The sequence below is a fragment of the Nymphaea colorata genome, chromosome 2, assembly GCF_008831285.2.
Source record: "Nymphaea colorata isolate Beijing-Zhang1983 chromosome 2, ASM883128v2, whole genome shotgun sequence".
Lineage (NCBI taxonomy): Eukaryota > Viridiplantae > Streptophyta > Magnoliopsida > Nymphaeales > Nymphaeaceae > Nymphaea > Nymphaea colorata.
The window spans coordinates 32,344,867-32,365,477 of NC_045139.1; the positions used below are offsets into that span (position 1 = coordinate 32,344,867).

General features: G+C 36.1%; 2 protein-coding genes across 2 annotated transcripts; one reads left to right on the plus strand and one right to left on the minus strand.

Annotated features, from left to right (window-relative positions):
- Positions 1-4,740: 4,740 nt before the first annotated feature.
- On the minus strand, positions 4,741-11,135 carry LOC116249172 (uncharacterized). Its single transcript, XM_031622351.2, has 7 exons — positions 10,708-11,135; positions 10,592-10,623; positions 7,819-7,916; positions 7,611-7,693; positions 5,704-5,781; positions 5,520-5,621; positions 4,741-5,303 (listed from the first exon to the last, which is right to left on the minus strand). The coding sequence occupies exons 1-7, from the start codon at positions 10,789-10,791 to the stop codon at positions 5,007-5,009; spliced, it is 774 nt and encodes a 257-aa protein (XP_031478211.1). The 5' UTR covers positions 10,792-11,135; the 3' UTR covers positions 4,741-5,006.
- Positions 11,136-13,888: 2,753 nt separating this feature from the next.
- LOC116246670 (histone deacetylase complex subunit SAP18) lies at positions 13,889-19,366 on the plus strand. Its single transcript, XM_031618488.2, has 6 exons — positions 13,889-14,100; positions 16,711-16,743; positions 18,106-18,216; positions 18,289-18,384; positions 18,557-18,631; positions 18,827-19,366. The coding sequence occupies exons 1-6, from the start codon at positions 13,969-13,971 to the stop codon at positions 18,857-18,859; spliced, it is 480 nt and encodes a 159-aa protein (XP_031474348.1). The 5' UTR covers positions 13,889-13,968; the 3' UTR covers positions 18,860-19,366.
- Positions 19,367-20,611: the final 1,245 nt, after the last annotated feature.

A 20,611-nucleotide genomic window follows, 5' to 3' on the forward strand; every position in this document is an offset into this window, starting at 1 on the left:
TTATATATAAACTCAAAAAGTTAAAAATATTCAAAAAAGATTGTCAAAAATAACAGCAATTACCACAAGCAGTATTGGATAATCCCAATTCAGACCCATTTTTGGAGCCTCCTCCTTTAAAACCCTCTTACAATGAAGTGTCGTCCTATTTGTTGTTTTTATACTTTTTAAAAAAATAATTTAAATTATTTAAATTAGTTTTTAAGATAAGAAAATATAAGCCCATATTGGCCATGCATCGTATGATTAGAGTTTCTAGGGCAGTTAGTTTTTTTTTTTTCTTATCAAACACCTTCTTAACATTTATCTACCATCCATTTCTACAACATCTAAGGAGTCCTCTTCTTTTTCATTAGAACAAGTTAAAGAATATGTGCATGAAATAAAAGGAGCCCAAACGCTATTAAAATGAAAAAAAAAAAATCACGCAAAGTTCATGGCTATATTTACTTCATCTTCTAAGAACGGTACCTATTTGATTGTATGTTGTACCGGTGTTATTTGGTAGTAAGAACATTATGTAAGTTTTCTATGAATTTAACAGAAAAATTAGAAAAAATTCATGAAACACTTATTGTTCTATGAATCTACTCAAAACTGCGAAACAAATTCATAAAATGTTCTTGCTATCAAATTCACATGGTGCTCTTTTACTCTCTTATTGGTCTTGATTAAAACCCATGTCTTCCTAAAACTATAAGGAGCAACAATGTTTATATCTTGGTCATTCATTATTTCCTCAAGGAAAAAGTTGTTCATTTCTCCAAATCTTATATTCTTCCAAAGAAAGATGCTTTTGTAGAACTTCCTTCTAATGAAAAGCCAAGTCTTGCTTTCAAATCAAGTTTGAATCATTGGGTTTGCCACTTTGTTCTCTTGGGTTCTTTTTCCTTTAGTAAAGCTTACACATAAAATGAAGACTTGAACCCACTTCTCTATATAAGGTGTTTTTGGGTGTACCTCTTCAACCTTTTTTGCTATATCTTTTCAATCTTTAAAAATTTTTAGTTTGCTTAAAAGAAGTGACATTCACAAAATTATCACATACAAAATTTTCTTCCACAACATCACAAGCATCAAAAGACTTGTTTCAAAGTTTTACCAGTTGAAGGAGTCATTTCGGCGTGAATGTTCATGAATCTGCCCCAAAAATTAAGCCAAATTCTTGGGAGACTGGAACGCTTTTAGAGTAAATTCATGAAACACTAATTCCTGTTGCCAATCAACCCCTCTTAACTATATTAAAGAAGTGATGGTGATATTCACTATTTCAAAGAAATAATGAACATGAGTGCTTCAACTACTTATTTATTGAGAAAAATAAACAACATAGAAAGTTGTGATTGGCATCCTGCAAATAATTTTTAAGCCCTAAATGATCGATATTATACCTTTATATACATAAAGATACGCGCTCCCCTTTGGATTTTATTGAATATAACACTCACAATAATGTCAAGTACGATATAACCATATCAAAGCACGTACACGCGTCAAGAATACTTTTTCAAGGCAAACAATGGCATTCATCCCATCGTCAAAAGATGTCGTGAAAAAGTTTTCATGGCGTTATCGAATTTCATATAAAAATTAGGCCCTTGAGTGGTAAAGTCTGTTTGCAACGGTTGGGTGCATACGAGAGACGGGGACGAGCGGTTTCCCATGTCACGTCTTTTGTAGAACGAATTGTAACCACTATTCCGAAACTTATTTTTGAAAAAGTCAAAAGAAAAAATATCCAGCAGTTAATCAGAAATATAATTAATTTTCCTGTTATTGTTTCCTTTCTTGATCTGTTGTAGCTGTTTTAGGCGACAAAACCTGCTTCAAAATTAAAAAAAGTGAAAAGAATTACCCAAGTTGATGAAAATCTTTCATCTTTATGGAAACTGTGTTTGCTTAATTTGCTTTTAGACAAAAAAAAAAAACCTTCTTTTTCTTCATTTATTGCTTTCCCGTAGTTTATAAAATTTATTAACATCAAATTGCCTTTGTGTTTGTTGGGTAGTTTCCATGTGTAATTCTTCAAACCATCCTTTTCATTTTATCAAAATATACCAAAAACTGGAACCTAGTGACATGCTTATTTAAATGACATCTAATTAGATTCATACTCGAATTTAAGAAATGACATCCAATCAGATTCAAATTTCGTAAATATCTTATCATTTTGATCAGATTTAACTTTAAATAAACATTCTATATCTAATGCTTTTATATTTTAAAAAATCTCTAGGTTCAAATTCGGATTTGGGTTCAGATATGAATATAAAAATCAAATTTACATTGTGAAATCAAATTTTGAACTCAGATTCAGATATAACTTTTGTTTGTTCTTATTCAAACCTAAATCCAAAAAAGTTGATACAATTAAAAATATATATGATTTAAATCCCATCCATTGCCATCCCTAATTGAGCTCTAGCAATATGTTTTTCTCACTTTCACCTGAAAAGAAGTCAAAGAATTCAATAAAAAGTAATAAAATGTGAATGAGCCTTTATACTTTAACTTCAGGTTGCCTACTAAATCTTGATAAACTTTCCACTAGGCGACAAAATGAAAAGACAAAAGCATTCCCAAGTGAATCAATATCTCACCAATCTTTAATAATTGAGATAAGACAGAAGATGGATTCAACGGCAGGAAATTGCTAGAGCCATGTAGCTCTTTTATTAAAAAATATAGTTTATATTATATATATATATATATATATATATATATATATATATATATATATATTTCTGATGCGTTGGGACTTTGTCTATATCCGGTTCTTATGAAATTGATATGTTGGCAGATTTCACGTGAATGTGTCTTTGTGGCACACCATTCACCATTCTCATAAATATCTGAGTAGAGTTAAAGGTCACCGTCCATATATACATCACTTTCTCTAACAAAATGGAGAAAAAGTTAATTTTTGTCATGTTGGATTTGGGTTTTGGATATGGATCTAACCAAAACAAGAACCAGACATGGGTCCAATAATGACCTTTTTTTTTTTGGTTTTAGAAAAGCATTGTGAAAACTCTATTTTAAATCCTCCAATAGTCGCTATGCACTTCAAGGGATGTAGCATAGTTGGTTTAACAGACGACCATGTAAAAAGTGTGTTGTGAGTTCCATTCTCATGAATGCTATTCGCTTAGATTGTCAACGATTGGATCGCGAAACTTTATTTTATGGGTGTACCGTACTCCACTCAAATCTAAACTCCGAAGGCAGGACCTTCTTTGAGTCCAAGTCCAACAATAATAATCTAAAATAGAATTGAGATAATTGATATTCTTATATTGAAAAAACTAGAGGTCTAGGTCGGACTTTGTTGTAAATATTGATGTACTTCTTAATCCATGAAACATCGAAAATGAACAAAAATTATTATTTTTTAATCTTATGAACTCCAAGATTTTGGTAAAGTAATACCGCAGTAATAATACCAAGATTCTGACACCAGGACCAGTGGGGGCTCATCTTATATAAAATTAAAATTTCCGATATTTAATCATCGACTAAAGTTGTCGATAAAATCCATGCAAAAAATTACAAAGAGGACACCAAGATTTTTGTTTTGTTTTTTTTTCACTTTTCATTTTTTGTTTTTACAGAGTTCTTATTTTTATTATCAACGATATTTTAGTGATTTAGACACCTCCACTAATAACATGTGTCGATGAAGACAGGAAACAGTTCCAATTTGGAACATAGCATAACCCTTATGGGGTCCATAATAGAAGAAATAGACAATAGACCTGCATCTGAACCCGCCACATGAATTGACCCGAACGGCCCAAATTGAATGGGCCCAAACCATGTCCACAGCACTGGGCCCCACTGAATCTCGGCCTCATAACATGTAAATCTATTAAATATATTAAAAGGGTTGTTTGGTAACAGTAACAACGATGTTACTATGCAGTGTTTTATATATATATATGGAACACTGGTTTATAGTGTTTCATAAATCTTTGTGACATATTTACGGAACGCTATGTCAATGTTCCTCTGTTGCCAAACATCTCCACAACATGAAAACTATATGTCACAAGAAAACGATTAACATCTTGAAACTAAAAATCCAACCAACCAAACTACCTGAAAGAATGAGTCTAGAAGTCAAGTGTATGGCAAGGAGATAGTCAAAATAGTGCTTCTATAATCTTCATTCCAGATCTTCTTTCTTTCCATTAAGTTTTATCTTTTGTTTATATGACCTGACAATGCAAAACAAACAGGAAAAGGTTTAATGTGAGGCCAGCTAAGTGTATCTTGTCGTCAGGTGGAGATTGGATCCGCTCGGACTTGCACTGAAAACCTTGTAAAATGATGCATATTGTTGGCCCCTTAAACAGTGGCTTAAACATTTAAATTAATTTTATACCAATGTTATATTAAATTTTTATTGATATAGCATCTTGTATCGGACTGCCTGCATCCTGTAAAGTGTGTTTGGCAAAAAGAATGCTATGTGAGTGTTCTATTAAGCTGTCTTATAAATTAGGGGAGGTTCATTTAACAGCAGAAATATTATGATTTTTTAAAGTAGATTCATAAAACACTTGAAAAGTATTAATTTGTCCAAAGTTTCAAACTAAGAGCATGCAGGTTTGAATATATCCATTCAAGCAATGGTGGCTATGTTATGCAATTTTACTTTCACTTGCTAGAGTTACTGTTCCAAGATTCGTCCGAGGCTATGGCAGGAGAATTTCAAGTTCTTTCAGAAAAATCACATGCTATAACAAATAAAAGAAATGAGATGTGAGAAATATCATCATCAATGTCCCAGGCTTTTAAGAGGCAACTTATTTTCCAATTACCACCTACATCCAACTTCGATAGGAAACACCAAAAATGTTACATGAATACATGGTAAAAGATTTAGCTGAATTCGTGTAGGTTCTGTTCACGTTGGGAAGAACATGCACCATGAACAAACTGCTTCGGGGATTCTCAGCACGGTCTTGTCCAACCAAAGGTATGTGGAGACCTCCATGAAAGTTTCACGTCTCAAATCCAGCACCAGTCCAGCCAGACTGTGGAGTGCCTCTACCTTTTGGTAGCACCAAATTCCCCCTCCCTCTTCCAAAATTGGTAGGCTTCTTTTTCTGTTTCATGTCACCATCGACTTCTGAAGTAGCCATGTTCGATGTGTTGCCACCATCCTTTCCATTGCCAGTTGTAGCTTTGCTCTGCTGAACTGCTGTGCCAGTCGCTTGCACAGGTGAGGCACTATTTGCAGAAGCAGAATTTGAGGCCAGTTTATTGTCCAGGGGTTGCTGTTGCACCTGCTTACCATCCTGCACAAGAAAAAAAAACACAAACGGACCGAATCACCACAGATGCTTTTCTATTTCAGTCATGTTTCTGCACATGTTCAGCTATCAAACCAGCATATTTGAAGGTGTTGATGTAACTGGTGTGCACATATGGACATATATACGCACAAAGACTAATTATATGCATGTCTGTGCATGCAATTTGCTAGCAAACTATCTGTCAAATAAGTCACTAACAGGAGGAAGATCGCAGGTAGAAGCTCGATTAGGATTCAAAGCTTCAAGTCGTCTTTTAAGTTCTTCCAGTCGTGAGAATTGAGTTGTTGCACTCTCCTGGACCTGCATAAACAGAAACAACCGTAGATCAAGACAACGGACAAAACAATCTCATGTCATCTGCAATACTTAATAAATTAAATACCAGCTGATTGAGGTCGTTGCAGAGCTTCTCCTTGTTTGCTTCTTCATCCTTTAAAGCCTCGGCAGCTGCTTCCCAAACCTGAAATGTATTTAACTTTACAGTAATCAAACTATGGCAAAAAATAATGCAGAAATTACTGGAGAACTAATGGTTAAACAACTGTAGTATTAATTAAGCTATAGTCATATAACAGTGCATGCAATCGTGCATGATAAAGCTACACAAATCCCCTCAGTTTAGTTCTGGCATGCATGAGAAAGAACTGCCCGGAAATATTTAAAATTGATTTTTGGGAAGTGATTAAGCAAATTATGAAAATCAGGAGATGAAAGAATTTAGGGGTGTCTGATTGTCCAGGATGCTAGATACGAGAGACTGAGTTTTGGCAGGGCCCATCTTAATTCCATGATCCCAGCAGAATGGATTTGAGAACCATGAATTTAAGATCTTCAATATCACTCAACTCCACGGATCTTAAGTCTGAGAAAAAAAAGGAAGGAGGGGGAGAGGGGCGTGCTGACTCCGTGACTTGAGATCCATGGACTTTAAAATGCAGGAATTACAAATTAGTGATATAATTCATGCATATTTCAAACAAAGGGTTTAATGTCCTTGCCAGAAATCAGAATCTGAAATCTTGGAATCTAAGAACCTAGGATCCTAATGACCACGGATCTTTGGTTTGCGATAATCAAACCCACCCATTTCATGATCAAGAGCAAGGTAAAAGGTGCAGATACCAATAAAACAATGGTTTGTTACAATGTCACAAATATCACCATTTTTCACAGAAAAATGTGAACAAAATGTGAAATTAAATAAATTAAAAAAGAACAATATTTTGAGAGAAATGCCAAAGTAAAAATATCATGTTTTTGCTTCCCCAATATATATATATATATATATATATATATATATATATATATATATAGGAGGTTCCTTCACGATTTAATAGCTACTCAAATTTACCAATGTTTTGTAAGAAAAATACAGGAAATTGAAAAATATCGAATTTTCATTTTTTTATTAATTGTTAGTTTTTGAATTCATGAGATCTTCCACACAAAGAAAATAAACACACTTCATGATTAATACCCAAGAAAAACCACACAGATAAAAATCTGAGAATGATATTTGTAACAATGGTTTGTGACTTGGGATAATCACAAAACTAATGTCACTCAAATGATTAGCCCCCCAAAGTTGCACTGTGGCATAGATGATATCCAGATGATGTATATTGGCATTCCAAATAATAGCAACTTGAACTAGAATTATGATTAAAACTGATAGTAATAGAACATGAAAAGTTTTTTTTTTTTAAAAAAAAAGTCACATTGTAACAAACGACAGGAGGCTTCAACAACTCCTCAAAAAGGTAACTGAGACTAGCCATAACATACCAAAGCAGGCACTCAAGATGCATTTCCAACCATTTGGTGAATTCCAGGGAAAAAAAATCTTGTTGCTAGAAGTTCACTTTTATCTGGAGTTATTTTAATCTACAGATAACCTGACCACAACTTGGATAGCTGGCAGCAAGAAATATTAAGGAAGATGTCCAGAAAAAATTGCAATCTTATTGCTAGAAGTTTGTTTTATCTGGATTGTGTTTAGTTTTCTCGAATGGAAACTCCATCCAGAATTATGGTCGGGACTGAAAGAAAGTTGACAAAAAAAAAGTTAGGAACAACAGAAATATCCAGAGAAAAAGAAAATTTTGTTTCTAGAAGTTGGTTTTATCTGGATCACAATTAATTTTCCAAAACCTGAGCACAACCAAGATAGATAGCTGGCTGCAAAAAATTGTTTAAAAAATGTCCAGGTGCGAAAAGTTTATTTTTTTGTCTGGATTGTGTTTAGTTCTCTCAAAAACTATGCATAGGCAGATCACACTTAAAACGAACCTTTCGTGCTTGCTCCTCCTTCAACTTTGCAGCTCTTATCCTTTCGGTTGCCAATTCAATCTTCTTCCGCAAGTGTTCAAGAGCTAAGAGTGCATTTCAACAGAAAACGAAAGAAAAAATTATAATCATTTCTATATGCTGATGCACCTATTATTATAAGTAGAATACTACAGATAAGAAGGCTTCAGGGAGGATCACATGAATCAACCTGCCTTCTTTGGACCAGCTGTCAGTTTCATCTCCATAGAAAGGTTTGCTAGCTCCTTTTCAACATCACGAATCTTAGAATAGTTTTCTTCAATGTATCTGGTTACCCATAGGATGGATGTCTGTCAGAAAGATAGTAAGACAATGCTCATCCTATTGAATGCAAATATCGTTAACTGAGACAAAAGGTAATATTACTTAATAATCAATAAAGCCAAAAAACTCATTTTACATAGACCTGTCCTTAATATAATTACCCATTGCCATAATTGCAACATAAATTTTGAACAAAGACGGACCACAAATGAGTATGTTTAGATAGATGACTGCTTCATGGGCTCCACGTGAAGAACTTGTTCCCCCCCACCAGAAGTAGTATTTATGCTTTATGGGGGTTGGATTGACATGCAAAGACAAAACATCCTTAAACAAGCAAAATGAATATCCAATTGGATTTAGAAAAGCAAAAGAGAGGATTTAGATCATAGAAAAACAAGCAAATTTAACTGCTAACCACAATGAGGCTGTCTTACTGCAGGTGAGCTTGAAACAGTGCACAAGCTACATCATTTGTATATTCATGAGTCCAGCAAGGTGGTTCCTCCACTGGTTGATGAATTGGCCAGTTTATGGCTTGACTCGGTTCAGCTCATAAAGGCTTGTCACGTTCATCTAAACATGCTCACAATCAGTGATGCCCAGGGTATATTGGATGAATTGAATATGAACAAGGGTTGTTCATTTCAGAACAGCCCATATAGGTCCGTTAATTAAGGGTATTGAGACTCATTTTGAACTGACTAAATCTTCTCTTCTTGGCCAATGATAACATTAAAAAAACTTCAATAGTTAAATTTTTATCTATTGTTGTTTTAGCCTTATTTATTATTAAAGTTCTCAAGGATAGGTTTTGGGTTTTGGCAAGTCATAATTTTCTTCCAATTTGATTGTCTTTCATTCCCCTTTACAGAAAACAGAAGCTACTGCAACTCATATCCAAATAAAAAAATAGAAGAAATAAAGTTTTCAATCATTGCAAAATAAAAAATATATTAAAAGGAACCTCCTGATGAATAAAAGATTAACCTTGCATCTATGGAGTTATGGACAACTGCGTATTTCCTTCCCACATGGATAAAAGTGAGCCAGGAGGAACCAGCTCAGTAGCGGCATGACAAAATCTCTCAAGTTATTGCTAACATCAGGACATGGAACAACCATGAACCTAACAAAGTAGCTAAAGTAGTGTTTAAACCTTGTCAATCAGATGACAAAAACTTATTTCATCAAAATCCTTTTCCAATTGGATTAATAGATCTAGGCAACTGAAAGAAACTTGAATAACATATATAGATAATGTACCAACGAACTACCTTATTTCCTTCACAAAATCTTATAAAGCAACTCCCATGTAGAGGTTAACCAATAAAAATTATTTATAGTGAAGACAGTTTGACCAGAAAAGCCTACGGTCTATTTCATTATTTACTAAGGGTTTTGTCAGTGGAAAAAGAGTCAATGGATGCAACTGGGACTTTCTGTAAATGCATTAACAAGCTAAACACATGCTGTGGGTTGTTTCATGCCATAATAAACCTGTATAACTAAGAAATTTGTTAGACAATAATATGCACATCGCTTGCAACCTACACGATCCTTTGTTCTTGAAGCAGAAGCAATTTGTTTGGCGTTACATTAGTCTATAAAGGTATCATTTCTGAGAAGGTCTACAAAGACACTCGTAGGCATTGGCAAATGTGCATTTTCCCATTTTATACTAGCTGCTTGTGTGTGTCTAGTTATATTGGAAATAAGTCTGTAAAGGTATCATTTCTGAGAGGACTATGGAGACACTCGTAGGCATTGACAAATGTGCATTTTCTGCATTCTTTAATGTTCACATTTTATACTAGCTGCTTGTGTGTGTCTAGTTATTTACTTATATTGGATCTTATATGCTTATACATCCATATAAGTAGGTGCATCAAGTGATGGATGTATTTTAAATTAATTTGCGAATAATCATTTTCAACAGTAAACTTCTTCAATATAAGCCGGCTTCGTTTCTGGATTACAAAAGTTTCAGCTCAGTGCTTAGTTGGTTTATAACAAGTCCACGAGCCACTGATGAAGAGGCCTTCATTCTTAACAAATAAGCCCAAACAATGTCTATTCATCAGCCACCACCACTAGCATTTCCATCTGAGCTTCAAAGTCAAACCGACGCTGCATCGTGGATACAATAGAACTGATAGCCATGGAAATGAAAATACATTCTTTCAATGAGATGATAATGGTGATGTAAAACTAAGTATTCGACATATACTAGCTATCATTGGATGACTAAAACGATGATGGTGGGTGTAAATCTAAGTCCTCAAACAATATTATTATTAAGCATCGGTTTCAACAAAATGTCTTCCAGAACAGGTCGCGATACGCACAACTTTAGCTCGCATTTTGCTGTCTGACCTGAAATTCAAATCGACGCCCATCTTTTCCCATATATTATATATACATGTCGTCATAAGATTAATCGGCCGGGAGCTACATTGTCTATTCCTTAAAAAATGCAAGCAACAAGATACTCATAAAACACAATTTTTGCCTGTAGATCTAAACAAATTCATGCTAGTGAATCAAAATGTCAAAGATGGTAGTAGAAAATCAAAGACTAGGCATCTTGAAAAGTACATCTAAGACCAAATTCAGCATCAAACTGAAATACCAAATGTTTCGAAATGAACGAAATCTGTAAGAATTAGGGAGCATACCTCTTCACTTGAAGTTGTTCCTCCAAGATAATCTAAAGCGGACACAGAAGCAACAATCAAACACCGCCTTCTACATATAAAAGTAAAAAAGTAAATAAATAGAAGACATGATTCACCTTCTCTGTGTATGCGATGACAGGTGATTCCCTAGCAATCCCATCGGGCCCGATCTCAGGAGCTAAATTAGGAGGAAAAGCCATTGCAGATGGGGAACAAACAAATCCTTCTACCACTCAAATAACTCCTCAGTAAATCGAGAAACAGCTAAAGCAGAAAGGAATTCTCCGCTTCTTTTTGGGTTTCTGCATCCATTGTGGAGATCCCCGCCATACCAAGTTGACAATTCGGCACGGACAACGATGTGTAGCGCCTGCTTCGCACCAGATCCCGCTTTCCACCCTCTAAACGATGACTGCCCCCGATGCTGTACGCTTTTACGCCAATTGTGACGGTAAATTTACGGAGCCGGCGGGCAGAGGACGGGGCTGGAAGACTCGGGTTGGGGCCGACAACCCCTCAATGGATCGGATGGCGTCAGAACTCAGAAATACGTTCAAACTTTTTCTCTTATACGGCTAACGGAATCTTGCCTAATCCGCAGACGGATTCAGATGAGAAGAGCGTAAAAATTGTTTCCATGTCGGTTAAATTATGCACAAGCAAGTTCGTTTATTTTGAATGTTTGGCTTCTGTAGTTTCAAGGTAAGTAGCATATTTGGTTGAATCAACAATTAGATGGTTTGATTCTAGTGGGTATTACTCTTTTTTATGGTAAGCTTAGAATTGTAACATAGTCTCGCCTTCAAGCCTGATGCAGTTTGATTCTCCTGGGTATTACTTTTGTTATGGTAAGCTCTAGAATTGTAACATAGTCTCGCATTCAAGCCATTCAAGCCTGATGCAGTTTGATTCTAGTGCCTATTACTCTTTTTTTATGGTAAACTTTAGAATTATAAATACAGTTTGATTCTTGTGAGTATTACTTTTTTTTTTATGGTAAACTTTAGAATTATAACAGTCCCGCATTCAAGCCTGAAGTTGTTTACCTCATGCTCTCCTAAAATGCTTGATATTCATTTTTGAATTAATCTAAAAGCAAAAAAAAAAAATGAATTTTTCAATTTAACCTTCTAAGTTTGGGAGAAAAATGATAGAGAATTCATGCGATGCATGTTTTAAACCTAGAGAAGTCAACTATGATTTTTATAACGATGTCTAAATGCTCTTATATGTTGCATACTGTCTAAATGGTCTTATATGTTGCATACTTTTCCTATTTAGGAGTTATTCAGGCAATCAAACTCACATCCAACTCAAAATTAATTTCATATTGGTTTAAGTTTAGGGTAAGGGATGGAATAACTATATATACACAACATATGCTAGATTACAAACTTTTTGCACACAAGCAAAATAGTACATTGGCCTTGACCAAAGTGAAGACTTATTGGATCAAGTTTTAGGACAACGTAGTCAGATTGTATAAATTTCCTCAAAAAAAAATATGGGGGGAAGTTTTATGCTATCATATGCCCGATGCTGTTGGATGGCTCAAGATTAAAAATCTGTTGTTAAAAACAGCAGTTACATGAGTATTATCTTAAATTTATGATGCACAACGATTCATTATAACTTTAAGAACGATTTCCGCATGTTTTAAATTTTTTAACAATCCAGCATATTGTGTTGTATAGAATTCTCCAAAAAATATGTATCATCTAATATTTATAAGCAAATATGTTTATCTCAAATGAATTGTTCAATCAAACTTGAGATAGGTTCCACCAGCATCGAACCGCAGCCTAAACGACTTTGGTTGGTTATAAAGCTACATTAAGCCCTGTCGTCTACCCTTTTGACATATGAAAATACTATTTCACCAAGTCACATGTATCTCACATATTCATACTTAACGATTTGTCGCAAAGTGGTGACAAAACATATAACTTGTACTAATCTCAATTTTTTTCAACTTATTGTCAGCATTTTTCGCATATGAATCTACCTTATTCAAAAGAAAAGAACTTGTACAGTATCCCAGTTTCAATTCAAACATGAGTTTGATTCACACTCCAAATTATCAGATCAGAAAGGTTTACCATTCACAAAAAAACTAAATTTTTGTCTTAAAAAATGCGCTGAACGTCTCACCAAAGGAAAATGCATGAGTGTTAATCACGGTTGTATGGAATTGGGTTTCCACATGCAACGTAAGCTGGGGGGAAAGCAAGTCAAAATTCAAACAAAGTTATAGGTCTTTGTTTTCTTTTTCTCCTGTCCTTGTCAATGAAGTCATGAAATCATAGGCATTTGAGCAATGCATTTACACTTTATTGTTCATGACCATTGCATCCTTGCTTCTTACTCTAAGGCCTCACACCATTCTTTCAAGTTAACTCATTTGTCATGTTATCAAAAATTTTTGAATGAATTGATGCAAGGATTAAAAAGAAAAAATCAATGAGTTGAGGAGGAATCTTACTTAGAAGTCCAAATCTGGTTGTAGCCTGTAGGGGCTCTACAAGAGAAGGTTCCTAGGGTCCAAGGGCCCTTTATTCAATATTATTATACTATAAAATAGAAGGCCAGTAGGTATGACATGTTGCGGCAAAGTGGGTACGAGGACATACTTGGGTACTCTTTAACCAAGCCGAACAACTTACTTTTATTCGATTTAGCTTGAATTTAACTCACATTTCCATATTTTTTTGCATGTTATTGACATTAACCTATATTGTTTTTATTCACATTACTTATTTTATTTTTTTTACTTTGATTTTTTTTGGTGAATTTGTATATATACATCTACATACCTATGTGTTTAAAATTGTTGTGCCAAGCTGGCATCCTTGCATACCTGTATCCAAATCCATACCTGCACCTAATTTTCTCAATGCAAATCTCATATCAGCTTAGTATCTTAGATCCAACGGTACCAAGTCTAATTGCTCCAAACTTGTATATGTAAATAACTTAAACCTCTAACATCCTAGAACCCCAAGACGGGTCGGGTTCAATTGTTAAAAACATGGAATCAATATAATGAAACTCCAGATCCATCATAACCAGGAGTCCATGAAGGTGGGAGTCTAGTTGGTGGGAACTTGGATTTGAAAACCCGAACCCGAGGATCCATCAAAGCAGGATGGGTCGAGTATAATTGGTATGAACTTGGATTTGAAATTTCGAACCTATGGTTCCATCAAACAAGTCGGATCGGGTCTAACAGTCTGGACTTGGTAAATCTAAACCCGAGAAGAAAGGGAGCCAAACGAAGGGCAAAAGGAGATGCCGCACCGGGCCTTTGTCTTGTGTGCATCTTGCAGCGGGGTAGTAGGAAAAGGGAAGGGAAGCAAAGAAGGGGATTGAGGGTGTCAATGGCGGCAATGGCGGAAGGCCAGAGCAGAGGAGGAGCAGGAGGAGGGAGGCCACTCCCACCCCCACCTCAACAGCGAGGGCCTCCTGGCCCTCCCCCTCGCCCTCGCTTCGAGCCGGTCGATCGCGAGAAGGTACTCTCTCTCTCTCTCTCTTTTATTACTATCTTCTTCTTTTGTCGTGTTTCTTGTGTTTTGCTTAGTATGATGGAAATCCAAGTTATTTCCACCAACTTATGGGTTTTGGATGAATGGTGCATTCGGACACTCCCAAGAATAAGCTATTCCTTTGCCTATAACGCGACAGAAATTTGCAGCGACTAGACTTTTGGTAGAGTGTTTTTTTTTTCCAAGGGGGCGAGTTTCTTTTTTTCTTATTGTTGGGTGCATAGAGAAGGAAAAACGGCTTTTGAGTGAAAATGAGCTTAGTCAGTCCCTTGGGGTGTGGTTGTGCTAAAAATCTCCTATTTTCTGGTGACGTTGTTTCTGAGACTGTTAGTAGAGCAAGAGAATGAGGCTTTGGGTGAAAGAGTGCGGGGTTTTGCGGCATTGGTCCTGTGGTATATGAGGAGAAAGAATTTTGATTTCCTTATTCACTTATGCAGTATGACGATATGAAATTTCACTTGTATGCTGAAGTGTTGGATAGTTGTTTGTTCAATCTTTGCTTCAATATATTGGTACGGAGATAAAAACCTAGTTCAAAACTAATGCCAGTGCGCAGTATAGTAGTTATCAGTAACTGGATTTCATTATTATCTAGAAGAGCTACTGACATGGACAATCGGTATTTGTAAATCCATGAAAATTTCAATGTAAGGATGTTCTCAAGTCTTATCACAGACATGGGGTGTTACAGGCAACCCGTTAAAGGAACAGGGTCTGCACGTGTGAGATTTCAGTTCCAAGTGTTAAACTTAGCTTTGATATTCAACCATAACTATCCACCTCAAATTTGACTCTAGTTCCTGATGCAGCAGGTTCAGATACATCTCATAGCCAGCTTCAGTTCGTATGGAAAAGGGCTACAAACTAGGATATGAGGTAGCATGTCAAACGAATATATAAATCCCTGAGGATTTCCAACCATCATCAATATAAGACAATTCTGAAGTCCTTTCACAGAATTGAGGTGTTAAGTAAACGCTGTAGTCTTTTCAAACTCCAAGGCAAGTCATTGCTCTAGCACCTAATCTGTGGATTGCTGATGGATTTTGAAAGGTGTATGAAGAGCATTAAAGAAACAATTAATGAGAAAAATGTTCGGACTTTTAATTTGTTTGGAAGTAGTGTTGACAAATTTGGGTGATTGTTTTAGACATTCTTTTAGAATTATTTTTAAGTTTTTGCTTGTGCCTTTCTCAATCCCCTTGACTAGATTTTAGGTTATCCCAAATTTTAATTATAATTGTTTATGGATTTCTTTAGAATTCACTGAATGTTAAGATTTTTTTTTTTTAAATTTAAAAATTGGGCTTCAGCTTTTAACATGTGCATATTTCTTACTGACTCTCAATGGTATAAATTGTAGGAGCTCGGTAAGGTTTTGTTTGCAAATGGTGGCCAATAAAGCTCGTGCTTGCTGTCTTTCTTGTTTCCATATTTGTATAAAGTTATAAACCTTGCCAGAAAACTATTTTTAGTGGTGTCCATTAGCGACTAGTCTGCTGCACTATGAAAAACATGTTCTTCTCAAAAATGGCAAACTGTAGGGAGCACTAGCAGAGCCAGGATTTTTGGGCAGAGGGGTGCTAATTTAAAAGCTCTCATATCTTTAGGGGCATCAATGCATGTAAATAAGCAAATCACTGAAGGCACCAATGTGAATATAAAGAATTTTTCTGGATCTTAGGGGACAACAGCCCGCACATGCCCATATATGCGGCTCCACCGCTTGTAGGGAAGTCATTTAGTTAGCTGGATGCATCCCCAAGGGCAGTTGTGTGGGCATTGTGTTGTATTTAATAGTGCATTATGTATCATACTAGTTTTGGAGAATATTTTGGTTGTTGATTAAGTCATTAAACCTTAAAGTTCTCTATACATAATTTAGATTGTCCGTACATGAGAATGGTTTCCAGTTTTGCTTGGGGAGTATTTTGATTGTATAGTATACCTGTTTAAACTTTTACCTCGTGGTACATAAGTAGGATACCTACATACAGGAGACATTCTGTCTGAACTGCCACTTTGTCCATAACCTCTGGTCTTTATAGTTCTCATCCATTTTTTCTAGACATGAATCCTTTGTATTATTATTTACTATCCTTGGACTTCGTTTGTTGAGGATCAATCATAGATCACTTTATATATGATTGGGATGGATCCTTCTCCTTTTAGACTTTTACTTGTTATTCAATCCTTTGTTAGTCTGCATATTTTTCGTGTCCTTTTTGTTTGGGCTGCTTTAGTGTTTTATACCAGAAAGTCAGAAACTTATTCCAGTTCCTACAAGACCCGATTTACCCTTTGTTTTGGGCTACTATTTCTGTGGTTCACCAATCATTTGATATTGATTATTATGATCAGTTTTTGTAGTTTTCTTCCGCAGATTTGATTTCATAATTAAGATTGTTACACTAGTGTTAGTGAAGAAAATGTCTATTCCATGCATTGGTTATCTGCTGTTTTCGTCTCATTTCGAATTTGTTAATGGCAATATTGAATATGTGACATAATCATTTAGCTTATGTTTCTTATTTTCTTGGTGCAATTACTTACTTTACATGTCTGTTTCTGCTACAGACTTGTCCTCTTCTTCTTCGAGTTTTTACTAAGGTATGCTTGTTTCTAGCTTGTTATCGTCTTCAACGTAATGATAGCTTTCTAGTTTCTACCTTTACATTTTGTGATGGATTAACTTTTTCGTGCCATGCATGCTTCTAACCTTTTATGTTCTGCTATGCTCCTCTTCAAATAAAAAGTTCTGAAAGTATTTCAATAAATTGGGCCCCTTCAATTAAGTTGATGATTTGAGCACATTTGCTGACTGGCACAATACCCCATGTTATACTGGTGGTTGTGAGAACTAGTCCCCATAAGCTTGTTGCGGGAAAATGATACTTTGTATTTCCTATTTTTTGTCTACTTGCTGGTTAGGTTATGGCATTAGTTGTATTTTTCACTTTCTTCTCAGGCTATTTGATTTTGTTGAACCAATCTTAATTCCTTATTGCTAAGCGTGGGGCTCTTGCCTGTGGTGATTATCACTATTTTCCCTTCTATCATGTATTAAGTGATGCATATGAAACTGTCTTAGTTTGGAAGCATACAATATTCTGGCTGTTTGGGGGAACAAGCTTTCTACCTGTTTAAATGCTTTACGAATTAAGGAAATAAAAAGAAGCAAGCGGATGATGAATATTTAGATTCATAGCAACAGAATATCCAACTGCAGAGAGAAAGCCATACTCCCTCTGTGCCAAAATCCAGGTCCTGCAGGATTGGCTAGATAAAGATGTTCTTCAAAATCCAGTTCATGGAGCACTCTGCAGCGTCTGTGCTGCTAGGTCTCCTATCTTTTCTGTAATACAGAAGTTCACAATATTGCAATCCTTCCTTTTGAGGATTTTTAAGTGTCCATCAGCAATCAAGCACCTAGCAGCAACTGAGATAGTTGTACAGGCCCTGCACACAACTTTTGCCTATAAGTTCCTCATTCATCCACCTGATGCAACTGGCTAGCGAGCGTCATTTTCCTTCATTACCAGAAGAAGCATGAGCATGTGTGAGTTTTTCCTTTCTCGAGATGGTAGCTTTCAGGAGTTAGCACGGGAACCATCTAAAACACATTAATGTGATGTCTTTGTAAAGGGATCTTCAACAATGCTGGTTTCCGAATGTAAGTATTGTTCATAAGAATAAATTAACCTGAATCAAATTGGTATACTGAAACAAAAGTCATAGATTATCTGAAAAGAAAATATAGAATTTAAATATTAATGTCTGCCAAATTAAATATGATAACAAAGTAATAGTGATCACAAAAAGAAAAGAAAGGGGAAAAGGATCTAGTTCGATTTAATTAGTAAGCATTAGCCTTCAATTTCATCTGCGGCCTACTGCTATCCTGTTCAAGGGGTATGCTTCTAGATCTTCATTTAATTATTTTTCTGATCCAGAAATATGATGGTTATGCAGATTGGAACCCATCACACTAAGGAAGATTTTGCTGTAAGAGGTAAAGAGCCTAAAGATGAGGTCCAGATTTATACATGGAAAGATGCCACTCTACGGGAGCTGACTGATCTGGTATTTTATAGTTAACTATCAATTTTTTCAAGTATACTTTATATAGTTGGGTGACAACTTCAAATGTTCTAGGTCAAAGAGGTTGCTCCTGCTGCCAGGAGAAGGGATGCAAAACTATCGTTTGCGTTTGTCTATCCTGACAAACATGGTCGCTTTGTTGTGACGCAGGTCAGGACCATTTTCATCCTGCATTCCTCTCTCTCTCTCTCTCTAACATGCACACACACACACACACACACACACACACACACACACACACACACACACACACACATATGCATGCATGCACACGATTTTTAGTATATTCTGTTTTCTGATTTTGACATATTTTGCCCTGAAGGTTGGAATGACTCATTCTTATGGAAATGGGAGGCGCTTGGATGATGGGAAGACTTTAGCTGAACTGAAGTTTCAGGTGAGATCGCATTACATCTGTTTGCCTGTTTTGTGTGCTGTGTGTTTGTGTGTGCACATGCATCTGTTACTGAGAGAAAAACCAAGCTTGATGTGAGCTTGTTTAGTTATTCTGCTCATGTAGCATAGCAGCTGTTTCATGTCTTAGGCGTTATTCATTTGCTTATCTTCTACCACTTTGGTTCTGTCTATACAGATCGGTGATTACCTTGATGTGGCCATTCTGTAGAAGGATGGATCTTCTACGAAGCTGTTTTGTGAAGCTTCATCATGAAAAAGATGTGCCTATATCTTGAAAGCTCTCCCTTTCCTCCCACCACTCAATCATGAGTTGTTTGTTATGTGCATCTGCAAAGAACTGGAAGTTGGTCCTTGGGTCATCCAACCCAGGATGTGGTTAAACACTGATGAAGGACCAAGAACGGTAATCCTGGCCCTGGGGTGGTGCTGCAAATAGTTATTTGGGTTGGGTTTTGGAAGGGTTGTTTATGAATCAAAGTTTGTTATTATGCCCAGACAAATGTTAGCACAAGTTAGATTTGGATCCTTCACTATATTAGCCTTTCTAGACCTAGATGTGGTTGTGGATTTTATGTTACATAATGTCAGATCTGGTAATAGTTGATGTACTTGGTCCTGTGTTGAACTTTTCAATACCTTGCTCGCATATAGTTTGATTAGAGATGAATCTGTAAGAATATCTCGCCTAATGTGCAAAAATGGTTATTGTTTATCACCTTTCTCGTTATAAGTTGATGCGGATCTAGTATATGGGGTTTAAAATGTTGGATTCAGATGCTTGGAAAATCGTAGACCTTGTGTGAATTTACTTGCTAGCTGGATGTGAATATAACAACTTACATCCTTGGTTAAATAGAATCTTATAAGATCATTTTGTTGCTTCTATTGATTGTCGACCTATTTAATCGGGGATTGATTGATTTAAGCAACTTGTCGCGATCTAGACCCAACAACACGTTTGGCCGTTGGTGGGCATGGGACACCTCTGCTGCAAAGCGTGCTTTCCATGCACCTGTATGAGCGCATAGCACGGGCAACACATGCATGGCCAGGGGACCAGACAACGTGTCCCGGCGTCCAGTTGGATACTCTTCAAACACAGCAAATGGTGGAGCCACAACGGACACGAGGCCCGTGTACCTGGAGTGCCCTCACTCCAACAATTCCGTGGAACGTATGTAACAGAACAGTTCTCTTCAGGCGCTTCTCTCTCTCTCTCTCTCGTGCGCGCTCTACTCCGGGTATCGGATCCAAATGTTACAAGCTAATTCATAATAACGAAAACTTTTTTGCACCCCCGTTCAAGTTCAACTTCCTATATGGTCTGCATATTTTTCAAGTCATTGAGAAGCAGTGATGTCAGTATATCTGATGTGGATTGGATATTCGATTGAATCATTTCAAAAAATTTAAATATGAAGAAATTTAATATTACAGATTGGATTCAAATTTAAAAAATGACATCCGATTGGGTTAGGTTTCAGATTCAGATGTACACAACATCTGATTGGGTTCAGATCAGATTTAGTTTTAATGAAATAACCTATATCCAATATTTTTACATTTTGAAAATTGATTGGATTCAGATCAAATTTTGATTCAAATATGAGTGTGTAAAATTAGATTCAGATCGGAGATCGGACCTAGATTGTGAAATCAGATTTCAGATTCATATATGACTTTTTTTCATTCATATTCGAACCCCAATTTGAATTCAAATATATGAATATTAAAAAAAAAAACAGTATGAGGAGGAAGGGAGGGAGGGAGGTAGGGTGGATGAGGAGGAAGACGGAAGAGGCTCTCTCACTCAGGCGGTGGGAATAAGCCTTCTACTCATCCGAAATGATGCAGCTATGATGCTTTTTTCAGACGAATCACATAGTGCTACAATTTCATAGACCAAGGTCCTCAGATGGGTAGGAATCACTTATACCTTCAGATGGGTAGGAATCACTTA

What these genes read in the sequence shown, in the direction of transcription:
- LOC116249172 (XM_031622351.2), bottom strand. Translation starts at nt 10,791, where the DNA reads ATGGCTTTTCCTCCTAATTTAGCTCCTGAGATCGGGCCCGATGGGATT. An exon ending in TCATCGCATACACAGAGAAG is followed by an intron (nt 10,624 to 10,707) that starts GTGAATCATGTC and finishes TGTCCGCTTTAG; the next exon opens with ATTATCTTGGAGGAACAACT. An exon ending in AGGAGGAGCAAGCACGAAAG is followed by an intron (nt 5,782 to 7,610) that starts GTTCGTTTTAAG and finishes AATACATTTCAG; the next exon opens with GTTTGGGAAGCAGCTGCCGA.
- LOC116246670 (XM_031618488.2), top strand. Translation starts at nt 13,969, where the DNA reads ATGGCGGCAATGGCGGAAGGCCAGAGCAGAGGAGGAGCAGGAGGAGGG. An exon ending in AGCCGGTCGATCGCGAGAAG is followed by an intron (nt 14,101 to 16,710) that starts GTACTCTCTCTC and finishes TTTCTGCTACAG; the next exon opens with ACTTGTCCTCTTCTTCTTCG. An exon ending in GTCGCTTTGTTGTGACGCAG is followed by an intron (nt 18,385 to 18,556) that starts GTCAGGACCATT and finishes TTTGCCCTGAAG; the next exon opens with GTTGGAATGACTCATTCTTA.